Source organism: Lepus europaeus, chromosome 22, assembly GCF_033115175.1.
Source record: "Lepus europaeus isolate LE1 chromosome 22, mLepTim1.pri, whole genome shotgun sequence".
Taxonomy (NCBI): Eukaryota; Metazoa; Chordata; class Mammalia; order Lagomorpha; family Leporidae; genus Lepus; species Lepus europaeus.
The window spans coordinates 26,074,395-26,099,575 of record NC_084848.1 but is presented as its reverse complement, the minus strand read 5'-3'; the positions used below and the strand labels follow the sequence as shown (position 1 = coordinate 26,099,575).

Here is a 25,181-nt window from a genome sequence, read left to right as displayed (position 1 = left end):
GGAGCCAGGAGCCAGGAGCTTCTTCTGGGTCTCCATGTGGGTGCAGGGGCTCAAGCACTTGGGCCATCTTCTACTGCTTTCCCAGACCATAGCAGAGAGCAGGATGGGAAATGGAGCAGCCAGGACTCAAACCCGCGCCCATATGGCATGCCAGAGCTGCAATCCAGGGCTTTAACTCACTGAGCCACAGCACTGCCGCCCCCACACAAACTTTTTGAAATACCTCTGTAGATTACCTCATTGTTTTCTCAACACACCTTATGAAAGGTGCTACTGTTATCCCCATTTTACAGACTAGGAAACTGAGGCACAGAAAGATTAAATAATTTGGAAGACAAATAGTGGCCAAACTAGGATTTGGAACCAGACAGTCTGACTCCGGGCGATGTTGCTAAGTACTACCAAGGTACTTGTGTTTTATTGGGAGGAGACAGAGGGAGAGAGAGGTACTGTGAGGGGCCAGAAATAGAAAGGTTTCTTGAGAGCATTGGCCTGGGTCTTGCATCACGTCGCTTGGTCACTGGACAGATCCCAAGGCCAGACGGACAAGGGCATATCCACACAAATGCTCTGAGACAAGACAGTCACAGTCTGTACCACTCTCTGTCTCCACTCTTTTCTGTCCTGGTGAGACCAACCAGGGTCTAGCCATTGTAGACTTTAGAATGGGTCTCACGAGCCTAAGGGATGACTGGAACCATCTCTGGCTCATGGGGCTCTGGAGTGGCCACTGAGAGCCTGGGTGACAGAACCAGATGCCACTTCCGGAGGCATGGGTCCGTGGTCCCAAGAATCCCCAGTCAACTGGACTCTGGGCTCTCGAGCCCCACCTCTACCCTTCCCCAGTCCCGTTATAAAACTATCTCAAAATTTCTCTCTGCTGCCACCTTGTCCCTGACTTTGGGAAAGGGCCGCCATTTTGCTTTGGACAGTCAGGGCCTGGGTTTGAATTTCACTGCCTGTGCTGACTTGGGGGAGTTCACTTGGTGCCTCCATTTCTTCCTCTGTCAAAGGGGATAATAACAGAACCTTCCTTCTCCAGTTGTTGTTGTTGTTAAGATTTATTTTATTTATTTGAAAGGCAGAAATACAGAGAGAGAAGGCAAGATGTTCTATCCACTGGTTCACTCTCCAAATGGCCACAACGGCTGGAGCTGGGCCTGGCCAAAGCTGGGAGTCAGGAGCCAGGAGCTTCTTCTGGGTCTCCCATGTGGGTGCAGGGACCCAACCACTTGGGCCATCTGCTGCTGCTTTCCCAGGTCATTAGCAGGGAGTATGATCAGAAGTAGAACAACTAGGACTAGAACCAGAGCCCATATGGGATGCCAGTGCTGCAGACAAAGGCTTAGCCTTCTATACCACGGCACCGGGTCCTCCTCACTCCAGTTGTTCTAAGGATTACATAAATGAATCCACATCAGCCATCATATAAAGCACTTTAAGCACTCAATAAATGTGGGCAATGGTAATTATCCACATCTTTCCTGCATTTGAGAAGTGATTCTGTCTTAAGCCCCACGCATTGTCACGTCCGGTAGGGAGTGGCCTCAGGAACAAAGCCTGTGGCCTTGCCAGGCCCCACAGGCGTGTGCTCAGGCCTCTCTTAGAAAGGAAATGGTTTCATCACCTAGCTGCCTAAGTCGGGGCCACTTTCTTCGGGGCAGGGCTCTCTGTGGCTTTGATTGCACCCAGCCCCCAGCATCCATGGTGCACACAGAGACATAAGCCATAATGGTCATTCACTGCGGGCCCAGAATCTCATCAAGCTGGGCCTTGTTCTTGCCCACGGACAAGTGAGGAGCCCTTGGAAACTGTGCACTTCTGAAGGGCCACTGGTTGACCTGGCTGGAAGACTATGACTGTCAACCTTCAGCAAGGAAACCTTTGCATTCAAAGAAAGGCCAGCTGAGGCTCCAGGGCGAGGATGCTTTGTGGGTTGGCAGGTAGGCCCTTTTCACATGGGTTCCAGAGCCAGGTTACCTTCTGTCGGATCCTGGCATTGTCACTTATTAGCTGGGTGATCTGGCAATTTCTTCAATCCCAGTTTCTAACTGATAAGAAGGGATGATGATAATGGTACTCACCTCTTCGGTTGTTTTGAGGTTTAAATGAGATTGTACTAAAACACCCAAAACGGTGCATGGCAACAGAAGTGTAAGTGCTAACCATTATTTCGCACTTGCTAGGGATGCTTTTGTTCTGGACCACACAGAGTTCTAGAGTAAGTCAGCTTGACCCCATGCCTGTTGTCTTTGAGTGCTACAAGCTTGTGGTGGTGGGGGGAGGGGGAGAGGTCTCCCTACTTTGTGCCTTTTAGGAAAGCTCATATTTCAACTTGGGAGATACAAGACCCCCCCAAAGTAGAGCACAATTGTCAATTAGCTTGACCACTAATTGACAGAGAAAGTAGAAATCCTCATTGCTTCCCTGAAAATGCCCAAATTAGTACCCCGCCGCCTCGTCTACAGCTCATGAGTTTCAACTGTTACCTGGGGATATTGTTTACGTGCAGGTGCTGCTGATGATGGTTTTGTTCTGCTCCCTGTGCCTTCCTCCTCTGCCTGAAACCGGACGCAGGAGGACTTTTGGTTCAGAAGCAGGATTTTAAGGTGTTTAGGAGTAGTCAAGACTCAGGATAACCCAACCCCAAGGGACTCGACCAACTGGCTCCTGATCTCAGATCTTGGGGTGAGGGGAGTCTGGCAAGCCTGCCCTTTGACCTGAATCTGGGTGACGTTAGTAGTGCAGGTATAGGTGAAATGGCAACCACACCTGGCTGGTCCATAAAAAGGAAATACTTCCCACACCTCGCTTTCTCACAACCAGGGCTCCAGGTGAAGGCATCCCCAGTGCCAGTGCGAGCCTCTGGCTTTAACATCTGGGTGTGGCTGCAGGAACCACCCAGTACAAACCGGAGTGAACCTGCTGCCCTTTCCCTCCCCTGCTGCCAAGTCAAACAGAACACAGGGAACACAAATAGAATCATCACAATAAACCGGTTGTTGGAGCCAGACGCAGGAGAACCCACTCCCTGGCTCTGCCACCCCCTCCACCGGCCCAGACACGATGAGGTGCTCCAAGGGCTGTGGAAGGCGTGGCCCGTGGGCATTCCTGCCCAGCTAGCAACCCTCCGGCTTGTCTGTACTCATCACCACCCACATGGACCTCTCCAGGAGCTGCCAAAGGCGGGAGGGAGGAGGGTCTCCCCTTCCTCCAAGCCCTGGATGGCGGGGAAGTGCCCGCCCCACCCACTCGGCTTGACTAACTCTGCTTGTCGAGGAGGGAACTCTTCAAACACATTAAACCCCTAAAGGCATCTGAGGGCTGCAGGAATTCGTGCTGGACGTGCTTCCCGGCAGGGCAGGGTCACACATGGGGGGAGGGGGGAGCGAGGAGCAGCAGAGGGAGGGGCCAGGCCTGAGCGACAGCTTCAGACAGATCTGGTTAGAGCTCTCCAGGCAGCCTGAGAACTCACGCAGTGCCCAGCCTCGCCCTGGCCAGGTCACAGGCTCCCAGCAGCCGCCCAGACCTCTGCTGTGTGTGCTCTGGGGCCTGTCTCTCTCTGCCTCCCTGGGTCTTGGGCCAATGAGGAAGTAGGTTAGTCCCAGGTGGCAAGGCTCCACAGTCTGACTTTGTGGTGTCAGCACCTTCTCATAAAGTTCTTGCAGATCTCACAAGAGATCAAAGTGTCCCCGTGCAAAGGAAAGTTTGTGGAACGACCCAGGTAAAGCTGTGCTGTGTGTTCCACTGCCTCCTGGGGCTGTGGGGATCGCAAGAGCTCTGACAATATAGACCAGGGCCAGAAGCCCGGCTCTGTTGTGAGTCTTTGGACAGGTTCCTTAACTGCATGAGCCCAGTCTCTTTGGCTGTCAAGATGAGCATAAGTAGCCCCGGTCGTCGTCAGGCGTGATTAGAGGAAAAATGAGACGACATTTAGGAGGGGCCTCTATACAGCCCTGTCACATGGAAAATTCGAGATACGTCTTGCCTGCCATTTCCTTTCCCCACACCCTCTCTCAGTGGCTTGCTGGGGCCTTGGGTGTCCTGAAGAATAGAAAGAGAGATCTTGAGAGAGACAGAATCTACAGTCAACAAACCATGTTAGTTCAACTTACCCCTGAGTTGAAACAGGAGAGATAAGGAGGACTGCCGGGCCACCTTCCCAGGTGGCAAGATGGGTTACTTCTGCGCCCTGGTAAGTGGCATCGGCGCTGTCGCATCTGAAACAAAACACAAACCACTTCATCCCTCTGCCAGAATCTGACTTCATCTTCCCTCCCCACAAGTCAGCCTGTCCCATTAGCCTGACCTTGAGGTTTCCCTCTTCTCCATCTGCCTCCCGCTCTGGGTGGAGTTGGAGTGGGGCAGGACACTCTCAGACAGGTATAGCTTGACCACTAATTGATGGAAGAAGTAGACATTCTCATGCTTCCCCGAAAATGTCCAAACTGCTGCATTGCTGCCTTGTCCTAAGTCCCGTGATAAGCAGATTTTGAGCTGGGTTTCAATACAGGGCCTGAATCTCAACTATTATTATTATTATTATTATTATTATTATTAAATATGCAGATGATAGTCTTGTTCCACTCCCTGTGCCCTTCTCCTCTGCTTGGAACTGGACAGCAGTTTGCAAAAGCTCAGTGTCTTCTACCTGGTGAAGACCAGACATGAGAAACCCCGTGGTGCAGATGAGTGGACGGGGCTAAGGGTTGGGACGTGCCAGTCAACTGGGTAGGAGCCTGGGGAGTGGCCACAGAGCGGGAAGGGAGCTACGGGGGAGCCGTTTAGGGACCGGTGCCGGGGAAGTGAGTAATGAGTGGGTCAGAGGATGGAGCAAGACGGTGTTGAAAGGGCATGGCCATGCTCTGTGGGCAGGTGGGAATGCTGCGGGGCCCTCACAGGGGAGCCTGGAGGTGCACACTTGGCAGACACGGAGAGGGGGCAGGGTTTGTGTTGCCGGAGAAAGGGCGGGAGCTCCGGCCAGCTCCCCAACGCCATTCACTTCACCAACTCCTTCTTTCACGTGCCTACCATGGGAAGCAGACCCTGCGTGCTCACTTGTTAACATTCCAGCAGATTAATACACACGGCTTAAATTCAGACTGTGGCCCGGGAACTCCACACGCCGCCCGGGGCGGCCGTCTCCACAGGGTCCCGCCCTGGCTCCTTGATCCGGTGTCCAGAGTCGTGTGAAGGATCGGCTGGCGCACGCGGAGACGTCTCAGGCTGCGAGGGCCTGCGGTGCCAAGACGGGCCCAGCACAGCCCGGCGACAGCAGCGGCTCCACTGACCCAGCCTCCCCGGCCCTCCCGTTTCTCAGGGCTGTCTCGGCTTTCCTCTGCCAGGACTGCACTTAAACGCAGTTCCCAGGCACGGCTCCCTCAAGTCTTGCACCACGCTCCTCCGGGGTCCTGGGGTTTCCTCCGACAGTGGGAAAGGCCTCCGAGCTGGGTTTTGCGCCCGTCTCGCGGGCAAGGCACGTTTGGTCAGCGGTTTGCTCTGTGGGCTGCCGTCTGGAGCGGACGCGGTTAGGGAGGTCACCCTGACAGTCGTGGCCGGCCGAGGGCGGAGGGAGTGGTCTAGGCTTGGCCCTCAGTCTGGGAGTCCCGGGCAGCACAGAGCGGTCTTGGCTCAGGACCCGAGGCTGAGGCGCGCTGGGACAGCCTAGGGGGTGTCCTGGCTTTGCAGGGGCGGGGGAACCCTCTCCGGCCCCGGGGGCGGGAGACGCCGTTCCAGAATCGGTTCTGTCTCCACTGCCGCCTCAGCACTTTCTAATCGCAGCCCCAAACAACAACAGCCGCCGCCGCAGTCATAGCAACAGGCCCCGCCCCCGGCCGCCCGCGCGGCGCGCAGCACGTGACGGCGACGCCTGCGTCGCTCCCCCCGCCCCTGGCGCTCGGGGCGGGCGGGGAGGCGCCGGCGGCGGGGTGGGGGGGATGACGTTTGCTCTGTCGTCTCCATGGATATAATGCATAGACGTCAACGTCGCCAGTGTTTAGTGTGTAACGTTCTTCGGTCTCCATGGGAACGTCAGGCGGCCAAACACCGGGCCCCAGCAACAGGCCTGTGATTGGCCCGGGGCTTCCGAAGGCGGCGCTTGGTGTCCCGCGCCCGCTCCGCCGCGTTGCTGTTATGGTTGTTGTCTCCCGCTTGTTTATTTCTCTAACATCTTGGAGGCCGAGGTCTGGGGCCGTCGCCAGGGAGGGGATCCAGGAGCAAACGTGCTTCACGTGCAGCCTGCTCCCGCCGCTAACAGCACGGCAGGTGCCCTCGTGCCGGGGCGGGCTCGGGACCCTGGCGCCCGGCGCACCCCTGCCCCCGCGGTGCGGTTACCCCTCAGCCACAGCCAGAGGCCGTGCAGTCTGCACCGTCAGGCCTGTCTGTGCTCCCGGGAGCAGCCGCGGCCTCCGCAGACCCAGCGCCCCCGCCCCTAACCCAACACGGGCCTGGCTGCATTGTCCCAGCCGGTCCTGATTCTGTTGCATGACATCATTTATCCGCAGTCCCGCCCCGAGATGTCCAGATTTTTTTATTTTTATTATTTTTTTTTTGGTAGCCTAAGTGTATTTCAAAGAATCCCAAAGGACTTGGGTGGATACTTCTATTTACAGATTTATTGTATCATACTCTTCTCTCTAACCATTTTAGTTCGGGGGGGGGGGGCATTTTCCTTCTCCGAAAAAAATAGAATAAGTTGAGGACAGAGACGGAGTACTACGTAGTGAGTTCCCAGATTTCTTGCTATGCAATACAGTACGCAACACATTCCAAGGAATATCTCCAGACACACTTTTCACCTTACCCTGAGCTCACATCAGTGAAACCGAGTTAACATCTGGCGAGAGATAGCGATCTAGCCTCAGGGGTTTCAATCCAGTCCTGCATAAAAGAATGCACTAACATCTTTGGTTACGGTGTCAAATATAATAAATCTTCACCAGCTCATGCGCACACAAGTCTGAAATGTTTCATAAAAGGTTTAGATGACCCGATAACATGTTTTCAAAGTCGGGGGAGAGAGAGAGGGAGAAAAAGAAAGGGAGGATGAGAGAGAGAGAGAGAGAGAGAGAGAGAGAGAGAGAGAGAGAGAGATACAAACCTCAAGTTAAAAAACAAGAAAAAAAAATTACTCTCTAGATTGGGGTCATAGGGAAGGTATCCCGCTGTCTCTGTTCCGATCTCAGCCACTACCTCCTTTCCCCTTTATCTGCTCCTGTGAATTTCCTTGCTAATTCCTCTGCCCACCCCCCTTTCCATCCTTGGCCAGCCTCATGGCCTGTGATTTCCTTCGGAGATGTGAGTGAAATTGAATGAAATTGGGAGCCTGCTTAATGCAAATAGGACCAAAGGGCACAGCTCTTTATCATAATGAACTTCATTCTGATTAAGTCAGGCACTGCAAGTGCTTACTATTTACACAGTAAATATATTAAATTGCCAGGCAAGTCTCCTGTCCTGACACTGCCAGGGAATATTTGAAAGTCTGAATAAGATCATTTGTAGACCATCAAACATCCCTTTCTAATTCTATCATCTTTCTTTATGTTTCCAGGAATCCAGAGTGTCCTGGTCTCTGAGAGCCAATCTATCTAGGTTACTCGAAAGGAAGAAGAATGAGACAGTGTTGACATTGTCCACTGAGGGTGAGCTGGTGGCTTGAAGAGGTACTGGAGGGCATCTCCTCCACGTGGAGGGAGAAGAGGGGAGGTGCGGGATAGGGAGCCTCTTAGGGCCTGGATGTGACTCTAGCATCTAACCAGATTTTACAACACTGTCCAGCGGCATTGGTTCTAACCCCCAAGCTTCGTCCTTTCCTTTTGCTGGATACCCAAATGTAGTAGCAGGCCAGGGAATTTTTAATCCAGGAAATACAAAATAGATTATAGCTTTGGTGGTACCGTCAGAAGCAATTTGTTTCATGTGTGTTTGCACATGAACGTGTGCATGTGTACGCACACACCCCCTTCCATCCTGTGTTTCAGCCAAGCTGCTCTAGTTTGCTGACCGAATTCAACGTCAAGACCACGATATCCTTCTGTGCTGCTGACTTCCTCAAACCGCAAGACGATTAACCTCCCAACTTACTTCCTCTTTTGTAGAATGTGATCTGTAGGACGCCCGGCCCTCCCGTGCTCACTGTGACTCCAGGGGACTGTCGTGGGGCCAATGCCCATGAGCTGTCACTCAGAGACACCAAGTGCTGGGCAAGTGCTGGCGTGCCACTCACGACCCCTTAACCCCCAGCACCTCCCCACCGCATGCTCGGTGGAGCCTCTGCCACACGTCCACCACGTGTCTGTCAAACAGGCCTTGGCCCATGTCAGGATGTGTAGGAAGGGTGACCAGCCACCGGCTTTCCAAAGCACACGTGCACTCTGTACCTCTTTTTAATCCTGGCTGTGATAGAGGGCAGATCCTCAAGTCTAGCTTTTTTTGGAGATAAACATGGAGACATCGTCACCTACCCTACCCACCTTCCAAGACTGTTACGAAGTTCAGACGTGGTCAACGGAGCAGGGTCAAGGTGGACAGGAGGAGAATACCCCCATAGATAGGCTGGAGGAATGCCCACCTGTGTGATTCGACTTGTCCTGGGCCAAGGAGTGCTTCTTCATTGCCCCTAAAATTCCATTATCAGCAATAAATTCCTCTGGATTAAGCGTGCACCACTTCCTTCAGATCTTAGCTTTAAAATACGAATTCTGGGGTGGGCATTTGGCTTAGCAGTTAAGATACTGTTAGTGCATGCACATCCCACATCAGAAGACGGGAGTTCAAGCGTGGGTTCCTGACTCCAGCTTCCTATTAATGCAGACCTGGGGAGGCAGTGGCGGCGGCTCAATGGAGTCAGGAAGACCTGGATTGAGCTCCTGGTCCAGCACAGCCCTGGTTCTTATGGGCATTTGTAAAGTGAACCAACTGATGGAATCTCTCTCTCGCTTCCTCTAAAACACATAAACATTAGAATAAAAATTCTCTTGGGGCAGCGAGCTCCTGAAATCTAATGTAAATGAGGTTACAGCAGGTGAGATGGCATCACGTGAGGTCTCTGGGCTCTTGAGTAAGTCTGAGAACCGTGATTCTGGAAGCCTGGAGAAGATGACTGATTTTAATCAGTCAGCCCTCACAGTTGTGCCGCTGCTGACAGAGTATACTTGGAGCCAAACTGTAGACCCCCTAGCTCCGCTCACATGTGAGATGGGAGACCATCCTCACCCAAAGCGTCTGACAGCATACTGTACCATAATCCAGAAGTTTCTATGACACCAAGCTTTTTTTTTTTTTTTTTAATATTGATTGATTGATTTGAAAGGCAGGGTTACAGAGAGGGAGAGAGACAGAGGCAGAGAGAGAGCAAAGTGTCCCATTTGTTGGTTCACTCCCCAAATGGCCTCAGTGGCCAGGACTGGGCCAGACTGAAGCCAGGAGCCAGAAGCCAGGAGCTTCCTCCAGGTCTCCCACGTGGATGCAGGGGCCCAAGCACTTGGGCCATCCTCCGCTGCTTTCCCAGGCCATAGCAGGGAGCTGGATCAGAAGTGGAGCAGCCGGGACTCAAACCAGTGCCCATATGGGAAGCGAGCACTGCAGGCAGCAGCTTCACCCACTGAGCCACAGCCCCGGTCCCACCAGTCAACTTTTAATTTGCCTCTTACTATCACCAGCATTTCATGGCTTGGAGGACATTTTAGTGTTCAAAGAAGCCAAAGGACAAAAGACTAAGACTAAAGGACAGTCCTTTTAAATAAACAGAGTTTTATGAACGCTCCCTGCCTTATCTTTATTTTTCCTAGCTTTCTAAGGCAGTGCAGTTTCTCCATCTCTCTCCGTGGGGTGGTGCTGACAGTGACGAAGAACAGAGAATCAAGGAGAGACAAAGAGTTCACTGAACATTTTCTTGGTTTTCCTAATCATACTCCCCACTTGTCTCCCTATCCATCTCCGGGTCACCCGTTCTTTGGTAAAGGACCTTGGCATACTCTCACGAGGATGGTCCCAGGGTGGGAGGGTTTAATGCTGTGAGCGACTCTCTGGGTATCACTTCTGTTCTGGGACACATCAATTTGTTTTCTGCAAAGCCCTTGCTCAGCCCATGCCCCACCCACCTGAACACTTCTGGTTTTGCTTGGGGAGGCAGGATTATTGACTCGCCCCAAGCTCGGCTCAGCAGGATCAGATGGGACTGGGTGCTGGAGGCTGGCACGGTTCTCAGAGGAGGGAGCGGGCCTGCCTTGCAGCTGGTGTCCGTGCAGGGGCAGGAGGCACTGGCAGAGCCCGTTCCACTGGCAGCTTGGGCAGGAGCTGGCCCACGTTTTCCCCTGCTTGCAGTTGCCTCTGGCAGAAGTGGACGTATTCTGCACGTTCTGTGGCAGCACTGAGCCCAGTGCAGCCAGCCTGGCATCCCATCCGTATGCAAGAATATTTATTCGCTTCTCCCCGATGCCCAAGGCATCTAGAAGCTGAGGCTATAATTGAATTCCAAGCACCATAAGCGTAATTAAGGCCCATGAGACTGGAGTTTCTCTCTTGTCACTCCCTGGTAGGTACCTAGGGGACACACAGTCACTTATTCAGGTCACCAGAGCACATCCACTGAGCTGGGTAGAGCAGTTAGCACAGTTACCCACTGTGGATTGGAAACCTCTCAGGGCATTGTTTTCAAAAAATGTTATTGAACCTGTTTAGCAAAAATGGCATCAGAATGCGTATGCCTGTGTCGTCGAATATTAAATACCAGTCTATCTGCAAAGCACTCAGCATAATTCCTGAGCAAGCACTCAATAAATATTAGCTACGATTGTTCCATTTGTTCAAGTATTTTCTGAGCAGCTCTCATGTGCCAGAAAGTATGTTAGGGGGTAGACAGTCGGTGAAGAGTGAAACAGGCAGAGGAAGGTGTCTGCTGTCCTGGAGTGGGGACAGAGATACTGAAGAGATGCAATCGAGCCTTTCATGGCTCCTGAGAATCAAGCCTTCACTAGGTGCTTGGGGATGCATCGGTGAGCAAATCAAAGCTACCGACCTTTGCTTATCTTGTAGATAGCAGCCCAGTTGCTTTCTAAGTACATACATATTATTAAAAGTGGCCTTACTGCTAAGAAAGAAGAGCCCGGGGTGGGATGAAGGCGTCTAAGAGGTTCCGGATGTAGCCTGGGCGCTCAGGGGAAGGCCTTCTGTGGATGTGGCATTTTAAGTTGGAGATCTGGAGAAAGAGTAGGCTGAATTGAGAAGAGTGGGAGGTGAGGGCCCAGAACATATGTACCACGCTAGCATGTCATGGTGCCTTTGCGCACATGTTCTAGAGACTGGGTCTGCCTAAGAGAGGAGCGGGTCCCTGCCTCAGAGACCGCATTGGATTGAATTCAGACTGGGGACCCGGGGCGCATGGCAAGAGCTGCCTATCGCCTCCCCAATCCTAGGAATCCTTGAGAGTTGACAGTTGCTGGCTCAGCTTCCTGTGGGCTCCACTGCCTGCAACAATCAGTACGGACTGCGACTGCGGCCCGGTGACCCCTCTGGGAGCTGAATTCAGCTTCTTGCACTCGCTGTGATGGAAGCCACCCTCGCGCCCCCAGGGACGCGTCAGCAGCATACGTTTGCTCCTGGATTTGAATTAAAGACGCGCAGGCTGACTGATCAGTGGAGCGTTCCTCGGCCCCCAACGCACACATAATCCTGTAGCCCACTTTCCCCTTGCTGCTGACCGTACTCTCCTGCGAGTTTTCAAACTCTTCTTCTGTTATTCCCATTAGCAAGTTTTCACAGCCTGCTTCAGATTCCAGCTACGAAATAGTTCACATAGTTCTGCGTAGACATAATATTTACAGGAACTCAAGATGGGTGGGTTCTGATAGTGGCTTGTGGAGCAGTCCCAGCACAGTCAAAATAGCAAAGCATTCGAGAAAATGAATGCTTTGAGAGTTCAGTCCCCCATAAACTCCCCAAATGTACTCGAAAGTTCCTTGAGTCCTCTGTAAGGATCAGCAGAAGTGCAGGGAGTGGGGCCCTGCGTGGTGAGAAGGCTTGGCTTGTTCAGTGTTCTGTTGTTTTACAGCGTGAATTCTAAGCTGAACTCTGCTTATTGTCAATAGCTCTCTAACAAAGAGCAAAATGGAATGCGCCTGTTTTCAAATTCCTGCGAAAAAAGGGCCCTGGAAGATCTCAAAGCCTGGCTTAGGGCGGTTTACTTGGCTGTTTCCCAGTGCTTTCGTCTAAGACTCCCTAAGCTCCAGAGAGAGAACCTTCCAGCTATCTGCACTAGCATGGAGCCAGGTACAAGCCGGATCCACACGGATTGTGTGGCGTGAGAATGAAATACAACTGTCCATATCCTGTTTCAAGTGTAGCGGCAGCTTTGAGGAAACAGAGCTGGGAGTAGCTGGGAAATTTCCAAATTTAGTCTCAAAGTTGGCGTTCAGGGTCTGGAGCAGGAGGACATGGTTGCTGGTGAGTCAGGTGGTAGACTTTGAGGTGCACCTTACAAGCTCAGCTTGGGTTCAGAAGTGGGAATGAATCAGCACTCAGGGTTGCCAATACTTCAGCGGGAAGTTTCCTCTGCCTAGAATGCTCCCTAGTCTTCCATAACTAGTTCTCCCCCTACCCTTCTTCTTTTTAATTAATTAATTTATTTATTTGAAAAGCAGAGAAAGAGAGAGAGAGAGAGTTTTCCATCTGCTGGTTCACTCCCCAATGGCTGCGATGGCTGGAGCTGGGCCCATCTGAAGTCAGGAGTCAGAAACTTTTTCTGGGTCTCCCACATGAGTGCAGAGAACCAAGGACTTGGGCCATCTTCCACGGCTTTCCCAGGCCATAGCAGAGAGCTGGATCAGAAGTGGAGCAGCCGGGACTTTACCCGCTACGCCACAGTGCTGGCCCCAAGGCTAGTTCCTTCTTATCACTCACTTCTCATGGAAAATGTCTCTGCCTTCCACTCAATCTAAAGGAGCAACATGCTCATGACGTATCATTTCATTAACCATTTTTGTTTTTGAAATTTTATTTATTCATTTTTCCTTATTTGAAAGGCAGAGAGAGAGAGCTCCCATCCCCGGGTTCACTCCCCAAATGCCTACAACAGCTGAGCCTGGGCCAGGTTGAATGTGGGAGCCTGGAACTCAATTCAGGTCTTTCACGTGGGTGGCTGGGACCCAAGTACCTGCTGCCTCCCAGGGTGCACGTCAGCAGGAAGCTGGAATTGGGAGCAGAGTCAGGGATATAGGCTGGGGGTGTCCCAAGCTAAGTCTTAACCGCTAGGGCAAACACCTGCTCCAACAGTCTTTCATTTTAATCACCTGGCCAGACCTTAACTTTTATCTGACTTTGTTTATTTTCTTGTTAATTCATGACTAGACCAAGCTTCACATCAGTAGGAAGCTTAGCTGTTGCCTAAGGATTCCAGTGACTGGTGCATAGTAGGTGCTAAAAAAAAGGTGTTGAAAGAAGAATAAAGAACAGGGTACTTGCCTGGACTATTGGAGTTCAGAAAGGATTAACTTTGTTAGGCCCTGCCCCAGAACCTGTTTGTGAGTGTTTTTTCTGGCTCATACAAGGTAATAATATTTTGAGGTATGTGAAACCACTTTCTTCCCTGGAGGGAATTCTGAAACCAATGGAAAAACAGAAAGCAGGCTAGAGATGTCTGATAAGAATACAACTAAATTAATCTCAACTGGATGTGTGCTATAAACACCTCAGGGCTGCTCTTATCTCAACATACAATCGAAAACCACTTAATTTGAAACCCTTTGGCTGTCTGTAGTATTCTCCAGTCATTTTACCATAGGGACCAGAGATGGGGAAGAACCATGGCAATTATTCACCCTGCCTCATAGCTGTCCCTCGGTGAGCCTGATCTGGCGGCCAGTAAAGACAGCGCCAGTGGAAGAACATCTCTCCAGCTATTTCTTTCCTTCTTTGCTGTTTTCCAGTGCTTTTTTCAAAGACTCCCAGCAGAGTTACAGAGAGGCAGGGAGAAAGAGAGAGAGAAAGTCTTCCATTCGCTGGTTCATTTCCCAAACGGCTGCCACGGCTGGAGCTGTGCCGATCCGAGGTCAAGAGCCAGGAGCTTCTGGATCTCCCACACAGGTGCAGGGGCCCAAGGACTTGGGCCATCTTCTACTGTTTTCCTAGGCCATAGCAGAGAGCTGGATTGGAACTGGAGCAGCCGGGACTTGAACCTGTGCCCATGTGGGATGCTGGTACTGCAGGTTGGGGCTTTACCTGCTACATCACAGTGCTGGCCCCTTTCTAGCTGTTCACAATCCCTTGCTGCCCTCCTCTCCAAGTTCAAAGCTCAGGCAGACATCAGCCAGAGCATACCTCAGTGCAAAGAAACTGGCCTAGTCTGGAGAGGTCCTAGTCCCCAGCATAGTCCAAGAGCAAGCACAGAATTTTTCCTCATAGACACCTGCTGGGCAGGGAACCAAGCCATCAGATAGAATGGGAGGAAGGGATAGAACAGCCCTGCTGAACGAGTAGAATGGAGAATCCTGCGGGCCCATCTCACCCTCTATGCTAGCCAACGAGAAGCAGGCAGGTGCACATGGAGCACCCTGTGAACAGCTGCTGAGGCCAGCTCCAGCCCAGATGCAGCTGATGTAGGTGCTGCATCCCGACCTCGGGTCATCCTGTGGTATGGGATACTCCAGTCCACCTGCTCTAGGCAACTCAGGCAACTGGCAAGTACTGACCCAGCCCCAGCTGTGCGCTCAACCCCAGCTGGATTGTCCAAGAAGCCAAGTAAGAGTGGGCTGGGGCAGGGCTGGGGGACACGAAGGGAGGAGATAGGAGAGCTGCGTCTGTTGCCCTGCTTATCGAGGGCTTAGTACTGTGCCCAGGCTCCCCATCAATAGTCTTCCCTCCCTCATGGAACATACACCCTGACATTGTTTCAGCATACTGGTTTTCCCCTTTTTAAAATAAAAATTCATTTTACAACTCAACATTGTTTTTACTTGGAAGTACCTTGGGGTAGGAGAGATACTGAAATTGTGTTGGTGTTGGGACCATAAAAGGTTTATGTGGACCTGTGTTGTGGCCTAGAGGTTAAGCCACTGCCTGCAGTGCCAGCGTCCCATATGGGCGATGGTTTGAACTTGGCTGCTCACTTCTGATCAAACTCCCTGCTAATGCACCTGGGAAAGCAGCATAAGATGAAAAAGTGCTGGGGCCCCTGCACGCATGTGGGAGACCCTGGCTCCTGGCTTTCCGCTTGGTCCATTCATAGCTGTTGTGGCCATTTGGAGAGTGAACCAGTGGATGGAAGATCTATCTCTCCTCTCTCTCTCTGTAACCCTGCCTTTCAAATAAAAATAAAATAAATCTTTAAAAAGCCTTTTTTTGTGCCATTGTGGCGATTTGGGGAGTCAACAAGTGGATGGAAGCCCCCCACCCCGTAACTCTGCTGTTGAAAAAAAATAAAAAAGACCTCTTATTCAAAAGAGGGAATCCATCCTGCCTTCTCACCCACAAGGAAAATAGTAGATAAGCCATCTATTTAAAATTCACTCATTCCTTCCACAAACATTTATTATGTGCCTGCTAGGGTCAGGAAGATGGGCGCTGAGGATAGATAGAAATCAGGCAGAGAAGGGGCCAGTGTGTGGCACAGTGGCATAAGATGACACTTGTGGCATGGCATCCCATGGGAGCGCCTGTGTGTGTCCTCAGCTACCCTGGTTCTGACCCAGCTTCCTGCTAATGTGCTTGGGAAGGCAGTGGAAGATGTCCTGAGTGCCTGGGCTCCTACCACCCATGTAGGAGACCAGGATGGAGCGCCTGGCTCCTGCCTTGGGCTCTTGTGGCCATTTGGAGAATGAGCCAACAGATGGAAGCGATCTCTCTCTCTCTTCTGTCTCTATCTTTCTTTCTTTATCTCCCTCCTTCCTCTCTCGATTGTTCTGCCTGTCAAATAAATAAATCTTGAAAAGATAAGTAGGGTCCCTGCTCTTGAGTCCCTCATGACCTACTTAAGGAAGAGACCATGAAAAAACACATAAATAAGTAGCATCACAGTGATGTGTGTAATGTGCCAGAGTGACCAGTGGGCAAGGAGGGCGGCTGCAACGCTGCACAGGACAGGGAGTGGGCAGTGCAGGCTTCCTGGCAAAGTTGATACTTGAGCAGTTGCTGATCAAGAGGAAGATTCGGTGCATTGATGCAACAGATGGGGGAACAGTGAGTGCAAAGGGCCAGGGACAGGAATGTCTGAGGAAGCAAGATGGCGAGATGGTGGGGGCAGAGTGAGGAGAAGTGGTTCAAGATGCTTGGGAGGTTAGGCAGAGCCTGGATCCCACGTCTTTGGAGACCCCTGGAAAGAGTGTAGGTATTTTCTCAGTGTCATTCTGAAAACTGGCCTCTCAACAGGTCTCTTGAGGGTTATGACTCAATTCGGAGCCCCCTAAGTTGGGGAGGGGGCCCTGGCAGCACACAATTCCTGCTTGTGCCGGCTGATCACCTCACTCTGGGGCGGGCCGGAGTCCGAGTGTGGAATTCTTCAACAGAGTCATTGGGGAATTTCACCAGCGATCTTGAACTCATTAACACTCCCAGGAAAGCATCAATGGAGACACTCAGACCTCAGCCGAGGGCTGCGACTGGACGTTTTCTTACAGAGCACACAGTCGAGGATGAAGACCGGGCGTCGTCCCAGGGATGATGTGTCGGTGATTTGTAAGCTCAGAACACAGCACAACTCCGAATTCCTACACACTGGTCAGGATGCTCCTGGTTTGGGACAGGGAAACCTTTTTTGGCATGACAATGATCAATGGCTCTTGAAACATCTGTCGTACTGAGTGGCTAAAGTGATGTAAACCGCACTCAAGATGTCTTAACACCTTGGCACACAGAGCGCGCCAGCCCACTCTAGCACCTCTGTCCCCTGCCCCCAGCCCTGTGCCCCATGCCAACTGTGAGAATTTCCCACTGGATAGAAGCCCTGCCATTGAGGTTTCTCACCCAGGGCGTGTTGTTATCCTATAGGCTTAGTGACGTAGATGGGGCTCCTGTGGAATCCCAGCAGCTGAGGCCCCAGAGCCACAGAGGTCAGCTCAGGACATCGGAGGAGCCGACAGCCTGGTGGAGACTCGCTTTTCTGCCCGTGGGGAGTTTTTTTGGGTTCTCTAGCACATTCAGCATGCCTGCCGGCCAGCCGTGTGTCCCACACTGCCTGTGGCCGTGAGAGCGGCTGCGTGCTGTGTTCCCCGGCTCCCCAGCTCCAGATGGAGTGTGTTCCAGGGACCACACAGAGCTTTGTTTAAATGCTCACATTAGCAGAAGGACGGGGATCCCATTGAATCATCATCTCCTGTCAAAAAGCCAAGAACTGCTCAGAATGAAAACAGTTCTTCCCCAAGAGGCTAAATCCCCGGCACTAATTGGTCGCTGTGTATATGTGTGGGTGCAGGGGGTGCTCACCCCATGCCTGCGCTGTTCTAAATAGGGGCGCCCTGTCTGCTCACAGTCTGAGCCAGGGTGAGTAACCTTGCCCTTCAGGACCCCTCACTGGGCTCACGTGTGTGTGGCACCCCCAGGAAGAGCAGAGTGCTTCTGCTTGTGGGGCCCAGACATTTACAATGAACAAGTTCAAGGGTGGTGCCGACTGGGTCTTTGGTGCACACACAATGTGGTATTTATGTACGGGCACTGGCTGTCCTTCTCATGGGACTCAAAAACTGGGCTAAGTGTGATCTTTCATCATGAGCCACTGAGATGCTACCGATAGGCAGCATCAACTGAAAACAGCTCAAACATCTTGCTATTTTCTCTTCCCCAATTTTCGCCTATTCATACCTAAGAATAAGAGAGTCAGTCTATCAGCCTTCCTAAAAGAATATCATCTATCTGCTTGCTAAGTACCCACAAATAACAATCATTTATGCCCACCTTGCCCGGATGAAGGCATTCCTTCCTTCCTTCATCCATTCATTTATTCAGCATTTATTGAACACCGACTGTGTGCCAGGCACAGCGTTAGGCACCAACTGAATGCAAGTACATGAAAAGCACAAAGGCCCCACGTTGCCACACGAGTCTAGGAGGCGACTTCCCAAGTCCCTGAAAGAGTGATTTTGATGTGCGCATCTTCCTGACTTCTGGTCCCGTGCTCCGACCACAACACCTCACCACCAGACCACACTTCCCCAAATAAATAACTACTTCTGCATGCTAGGGACAGGCCGTGTGCGGCAGCATTTACGTAGGCGGCACACACGGCAACCTTTCACTGAATGTGGCAATCACGCCCGGCTAAACAACGTGCGCTGACTTCAGAAGTTATCCAACAGTCTGATGTGGCTCAAGTCCCCTCATTCAGGTTCTACAGAGGGGTGCACACCAGGAGAAGGTTGTATGTGATTGGTGGGGGGAACCTGCTGAGGAACAAATGGGTTTGTTTCCAGTCCGGGTTAAAATCAGACGTGGATTCTATGCTCTGCACATGTGACTCCCTAGGGAGGAGGAACTCGGCACACGGCTCATCACACTGTAAGTCTGCTGTTATGTGTTCAGACATGCCCAGGACACGGGATCCCTGCTCTGCTGGAAAGTTGTACCGGGCTCACGGGGGGGGGGGGGGGGCACACCTGTCTTAGAGTCACCCTGACCCTGACCTCTGCCAATGGCCGAGGCGATTTCACACATTGGTTGGTTCTGCTTTGCTTTTCTTTTTAGGCTTTCTTGCAGAGCTCCACTTTTAAAAAATGTGATGTTGCAGTCCTGAAACAGATGCTGCAGGTCGACTGGGATGCGGGAATCTGTTTGCACACGCTCAGGTTCAGATGCTGGGCGGGCAGGAGAGGAGCCCCGGGACTGTATCATCCTACACAAAGGCCTGGGGTTGAGCGCTTGCTTCTTCAGATGCTGCTTGCAATACCCAGAGGCCAGAGGACCCGGGCCCCAACCCTGCAGTGCAGCCCCTTCCTCTGATCGTCTTTTGGGGGTATCCTGCTCTTATCTCTGTCCAGTCACTGCGTGCTGCGGTGCAACCCTCTGTTGACTTGTCACTTTCCCCCATGCACTGACTGAGGTGGGACCAGGTGCACCCTGCTCATCACAGTAAGCACCAGCCTCTAGCCCAGGTGCGGGGCTACAGAGGGTTCTCAGCAGTTCTCGGCTCAATGAATAAAAGAAAGAATGAATGTATGGCCTGGTCTTCTGAAAGCATGGATTTTGTAAGTCTCCAGCTCCGGGAAGGGGTTAAGCAATCTGGAGTAGGGAGGCTCATCTCCCGAAAAGATCTCTTTCCTCCTTTATTGGCAAAGCAGGGACGTGATCTATGGAATAAATTCTGGGCATAAAATCTTGACACATCTTTCAGGTGTTGGCCTGAGCTGCTTCAGACCTGAAGGGGAAGTAAATCAAACAACTGGAGGTTTGCTTTTAAGTGACTCTCAGATCCAGTGGAGAATGGCCCGGGAATTCAAAGCTTGACCTACTTTGTCCGAAAGCTAATAATAAAAGGAGAGATGGATTTGCCGTCATAATTTCTCTCTCTCTCTCTCTGCCTGTCTCAATCAAGGGCAGTGAAACGGCCTTCGAGACGATGAAATCAAAGCTGGAGGCCGCAGACCGGCCTCGGGACACACAGCAGCTCCAAGAAGTCTGTGTTTGTGTCTTGCGTGTTTTGCCTTTTCCTCCCCCTCCTCCTTTTGAGTGGGGAGGGGAAGAAAAAAAGGCGCCCAAATTCCCACCAACACACACCAATGACATACAACGATGAAATTCTGTTTTCACCTCTGCCTGTGACAGCGAAGGCAAAAATAGCAAGTGGCCCAGTTCCACGAGTCCCCGCCTCCCCGCCCTCCCCGCTCGCGCCGGGCTCGGATCTCGAAGAACCGAGGGCAACGCACGGCCCCGCGCGAGCCGCGCTCCGCCCGGGACGGCGGATGATGTCAAGCGGCGGCGGGCCGCGGCCGCAGCCGGCCCGGGGAGGCCGCGGCCCCTGGGGAGCGCGGAGGGCGGGCGGCCGCGCGGCGTCGCCTGGAGACGGCCCCGGCGGCGCACTGTTGCTGTAAACAGCCGCTTCCCTGTTACTATCTATAGCCGGATCGCCCGGCTCCCGGGCGCGGCGGCGGGAGGCAGGTCCGCGGTTCCGCTCCCCGCACGCCACCCACGACCCGCCCGCTGTCCTGACCCTGCCTCGCCCCTCCCCGGGAGCGGGCCCTCGGCTGGCCGCGACCCCCAGGGCCCCCAGAGTGGGTCAGAGGACTCAGGGGTCCTGCAGGGACCTGCGCCGTTGCACCCCAGGGGGTGGCCGGAGCGCCGGGGCCGAGCTGGGGCAGAGTGACCCCGGCGGTCCTTTACAGCCCGGCGGGAGGCTGGGGGCGTTTGGGGGGGGGGCGTGGCGCGCTCTGCAGCACCTGCTCGGCCCCCAAGACCTCCAGGTTTCCAGGGCCCGGCCCCGAGGCCTCCCGCCTGGGTACTGCTGGGCACCGTTCTTCCATTCTCCTTGCTGCCCGCCTCCCATGCGAGCTGGAAAATCACCCGCTGCGGGCTCCCTGGGAGCCCAGTTTCCTGGCGGAACCGAACCGGCCTCCACTGCACCCCCAGCTCTGACTTGCGTCCTCCGGCGGCTCAGTCCACCCTGGGACCCCGCACAGCCCGCCCGCCCCCAGAACGCCGCTCGGAACGCGGCTGACGACCCCCTGGCATCCTGGCGCGGGGGTCTGTATGACGTATACGGACGGGCTCCCAGGGTTTGGACAGTAACACTAACACCCCCACGTATGGCCCAGAAGAAAAAAACAAGTGCGCTGCCTTCCTCCAAACACGAAAACGAATCAGTAAAAATCAAAGTACCCCCGCCTCGCAGATCAAGCCAGGCTACCGTATTTTTTCATTTTAGACCCATCACGTTCTGCTTCCAAACGTAGTAATGATCCTGGGGCCCTGGGGCCTGGAGGCTCGGGGGCTCGGGTCTACGGCCACATTTTGCACCCAGCTAGGGCAGGGGTCGGGAATGGGGTCTGCGCGCGTTCCTCTGCGAGCCGCACTTGCGCCCTCGGGGCCATGTACCTGTTCCTCCAGTACCTGAGCCTCAGAACCAACCCTAGTCCCTGCACTGGGGTGAGAGGCCGGCCTCCGTCCCATCCCCCACGACCCCAGGAACAAGGGTCCGCAGCGTGTGCCGGGTGGGAATGTTCGCTCGCCTTCTCCGCCTCTCCCACCTCCCCTCCCCCGCCCCGGCGCGGCCCCCGCTTCCCCCCCGCGCTGCACCCTCAATGTTGGCTGCAGCCCGCGAGCAGTTCCCGTCAATCCCTCCCCCTCTACACAGGATGTCCATATTAGGACATCTGCGTCAGCAGGTTTCCACGGCCGTCCCGTGTCGCCGTGGGGGGAGCCACCCCCGAAGGCCCTCTTCTCGGGGGTCTGGGACCCCTCCGGGACCCTCATCTCGCCACGCCCGCACCGCAGAGTAAGGACGCACAGGAACACCGGGGCTGGGGGCTGCGCGCGCGGCTGGGGGCGGCCGGGCGGCAGCGGCGCCACCCCAGCCTGCGCGCCACCCCTCCAGCGCCACATGGTTGCGCCCGGTGACGCCGTTGGGCTCATTCACAAAATGCTGTTATAAAAGCGGTGGCTGCGGCGCCTCGTACTCCAAGCGCCTCTGCAGCGAGCAGCCAAGAACCTGAGACAGAGTCGGCGGCCGCGGCATAGCGAGCGAGCAGTGACCGCGCTCCGACCCAGCTCTGCCCCAGCCAGCGCTCCGCCGGCCTCGGTGCCCAGGCCCCTCGCCCAGCTTGCCCTCCCTGCGACATGATGTTCTCGGGCTTCAACGCCGACTACGAGGCAGCGTCTTCCCGCTGCAGCAGCGCCTCGCCAGCCGGGGACAGCCTCTCCTACTACCACTCCCCAGCCGACTCCTTCTCTAGCATGGGCTCCCCGGTCAATGCGCAGGTGAGGGCGCCCTGGCGCCGCCGTGGGGCCCGGGACCCGGGGGGTCGCCAGGGTGGGAGGCCGCCGTGGCCGGAGCAGCCCCAGTCTGGGAGCGCGGGGCTTGTTGTGAGCGCACGCTCGCCTGTCGTCATAGTAAGCCGTGCCTGCCCCTCTGCCCGGCGGGTCCGCGCCGGGCAGCCCCCTGCCCACCCTCTGCGACCGGGGCGGACGTGAGCCCAGGGAGAGACTCGCCAGGTGGAGGTCCCGCTCCTTTGGGGCAGGCGGCAGAGCGCGGCCCGGAGCCGGGAGGAGGGGCGCGGGAGGAGGGTGCGTAAGGCAGTTTCATTGATAAAAAGCGAGTTCATTCTGGAGACTCCGGAGCGGCGCCTGCGTCAGCGCGGACGTCAGGGATATTTATAACAAACCCCCTTTCCAGCGAGTGATGCTGCTGGAGAAATAACGGGAACACGGCCGCGGGCTGCTGCCGGGAGGCGCCGCGCTGCGGAGACCTTGCGGGCAGAGGGCAGAGCTTCCAGCCGGGATGGGGACTAGCAGACCCCGCAGGCGCCGTCCCCCGGCTGCTGCATGCGGCAGGCGCTGGGAACCCGGCGCGCCCCACCTGCGAGCGCAACCCGCGCGCTCACGGCGGCTTCCCCTTCTGTTTTCTTCCAGGACTTCTGTTCGGATCTGGCCGTCTCCACTGCCAACTTCATCCCCACCGTGACTGCCATCTCGACCAGCCCCGACCTGCAGTGGCTGGTGCAGCCCACCCTGGTCTCTTCCGTGGCTCCATCGCAGACCAGAGCCCCCCACCCTTACGGAGTCCCCGCCCCCTCGGCTGGGGCTTACTCCCGGGCTGGAAACGTGAAGACCCTGACCGGAGGCAGAGCTCAGAGCATCGGCCGCAGGGGCAAGGTGGAGCAGGTGAGAGGCGCCTCTGCACCTGGGGGGGGGGGGGGGGACGGGAGGCGGGGCACGGGGACAGCAGCGGAGATTGGGGGAACCCAGCAGCGAGGTTGAAGCCACAGTGGGAATTGTCTGTGCATCCCATCCCGAGCCAGGAAGCCTGGCTCCAGGCCAGACTCCGATAGTCCCGCCCCCGAGAAGTCCGTCTGTAGTTTTCTTCCCTGATAGTTTCCTGTCGCTGGCGCCTTCAGCCTGGGCTCATCTTTGTTCTTGGGCTGAGGATCTGATTTTAAATGCAAGTCACACCCCGCCTGCGACTGCAGGTTAGAAATACTCGTCAGAGGAGGTGCCAGGGAGCTGGGAGGCCGCAGGAGCCAGCTTCCCCGAAGTGGTGGCTGTCGCTGTTACTGAAGGGCTCTCTGCTTGGTGTCGTTGTAGTTGTCACCCGAGGAAGAGGAGAAGAGGCGAATCCGAAGGGAAAGGAATAAGATGGCTGCAGCCAAGTGCCGAAACCGGAGGCGGGAGCTCACCGATACCCTGCAGGCGGTGAGTAGACCCCTTGGGGTCACGCATGTGGAAGTTCGAGGCTGGGCCCCGGAGTGTGACCAAGTCTCATGCTGTCTCCATCCCTCCCCAACACAGGAGACAGATCAGCTAGAAGACGAGAAGTCCGCGCTGCAGACCGAGATCGCCAACCTGCTCAAGGAGAAGGAGAAGCTGGAGTTCATCCTGGCAGCCCACCGGCCCGCCTGCAAGATCCCCGACGACCTGGGCTTCCCCGAGGAGATGTCCGTGGGATCCCTGGATCTGAGCGGGGGCCTGCCAGAGGCTGCCACCCCGGAGTCCGAGGAGCCCTTCAGCCTGCCCCTCCTCAACGACCCGGAGCCTAAGCCCGCAGTGGAGCCCGGCAAGAACCTGAGCGGCATGGAGCTGAAGGCCGAACCCTTCGATGACTTCCTGTTCCCAGCATCATCCAGGCCCAGCGGCTCGGAGACAGCGCGCTCTGTGCCGGACGTGGACCTGTCCGGTTCCTTCTATGCCGCAGACTGGGAGCCCCTGCACGGTGGCGCCCTGGGGATGGGGCCGATGGCCGCGGAGCTGGAGCCCCTGTGCACCCCGGTGGTCACCTGTACCCCCAGCTGCACCACTTACACGTCTTCCTTCGTCTTCACCTACCCCGAGGCTGACTCCTTCCCCAGCTGCGCCGCGGCCCACCGCAAGGGCAGCAGCAGCAACGAGCCCTCCTCTGACTCGCTCAGCTCCCCGACGCTGCTCGCCCTGTGAGCCGACCGGGCAGGGGAGGCAGCCGGCGCGGCGCCCTGCCTCTGTCCGGAGTTGGTGCATTACAGAGAGAACCACGTCTTCCCTCGAGGGTTCCGGTAGACTAGGGAGGACGCGATCTGTGCGTGAAACACACCAGGCTGTGGGCCGCAAGGACTGGAACGCACCCGCGTGTGGACCCGAGTCCTTACCTCTTCCAGAGATGTAGCAAAACGCATGGAGTGTGTGTTGTTCCCAGTGGCACTTCTGAGAGCTGGTAGTAGCATGTTGAGCCAGGCCTGGGTCTGTGTCTCTTTTCTCTTTCTCCTTAGTCTTCTCATCGCATTAACTAATCTATTGGGTTCATTATTGGAATTAACCTGGTGCTGGATATTTTCAAATTGTATCTAGTGCAGCTGATTTTAACAATAACTACTGTGTTCCTGGCAATAGTGTGTTCTGATTAGAAATGACCAATATTCAACTAAGAAAAGATAATGACTTTATTTTCTAGTAGATAGAAATAAATAGCTATATCCATGTACTGTAGTTTTTCTTCGACATCGATGTTCATTGTAACGTTACTGATCATGCATTGTTGAGGTGGTCTGAATGTTTTGACATTAACAGTTTTCCATGAAAACGTTTTATTGTGTTTTTAATTTATTTATTAAGATGGATTCTCAGATATTTATATTTTTATTTTATTTTTTTCTACCTTGAGGTCTTTTGACATGTGGAAAGTGAATCTGAATGAAAAATTTAAGCATTGTTTGCTTATTGTTCCAAGACACTGTCAATAAAAGCATTTAAGTTGAATGCGACCACTCCTGTTCCTTCCTTTGGGACCTTTGGTGGGATTCTGAAAGGCATGCCTGGGGGACCAGCTGGTCCGGCGGGTAGCACCTGGAGGGGACACGCCCCTCTGGCTGATCCTGTATCAGAGAGAAGGAAGCTCCAGAGCCAATTTGGAACATTTTGCAAATGCATCTTCGTGTTGCGGTGGGAAGCTTCTCCACCTGCTGGTTCTGAGGGTGGGAACCTGCTGGGTGAGGCTGCTGTCTCCCTGCTTCTGGGCATGTCTGGGCGCCCAGGACGAAGCTTGGCATAGCTACTGTCACTTCTTATTTCCACAAAATCAC

The 25,181-nt window shown here is 54.3% G+C and overlaps 1 protein-coding gene across 1 annotated transcript; it reads left to right on the top strand.

The window, feature by feature from the left end:
* The first annotated feature begins 21,613 nt into the window (after window positions 1-21,613).
* Window positions 21,614-24,828, top strand: FOS (Fos proto-oncogene, AP-1 transcription factor subunit). The gene is made up of 4 exons (XM_062181609.1): window positions 21,614-21,894; window positions 22,546-22,797; window positions 23,218-23,325; window positions 23,422-24,828. Exons 1-4 carry the CDS (start codon window positions 21,754-21,756, stop codon window positions 24,061-24,063), a joined length of 1,143 nt encoding a protein of 380 aa, XP_062037593.1. The 5' UTR covers window positions 21,614-21,753; the 3' UTR covers window positions 24,064-24,828.
* The last annotated feature ends 353 nt before the right edge of the window (window positions 24,829-25,181 follow it).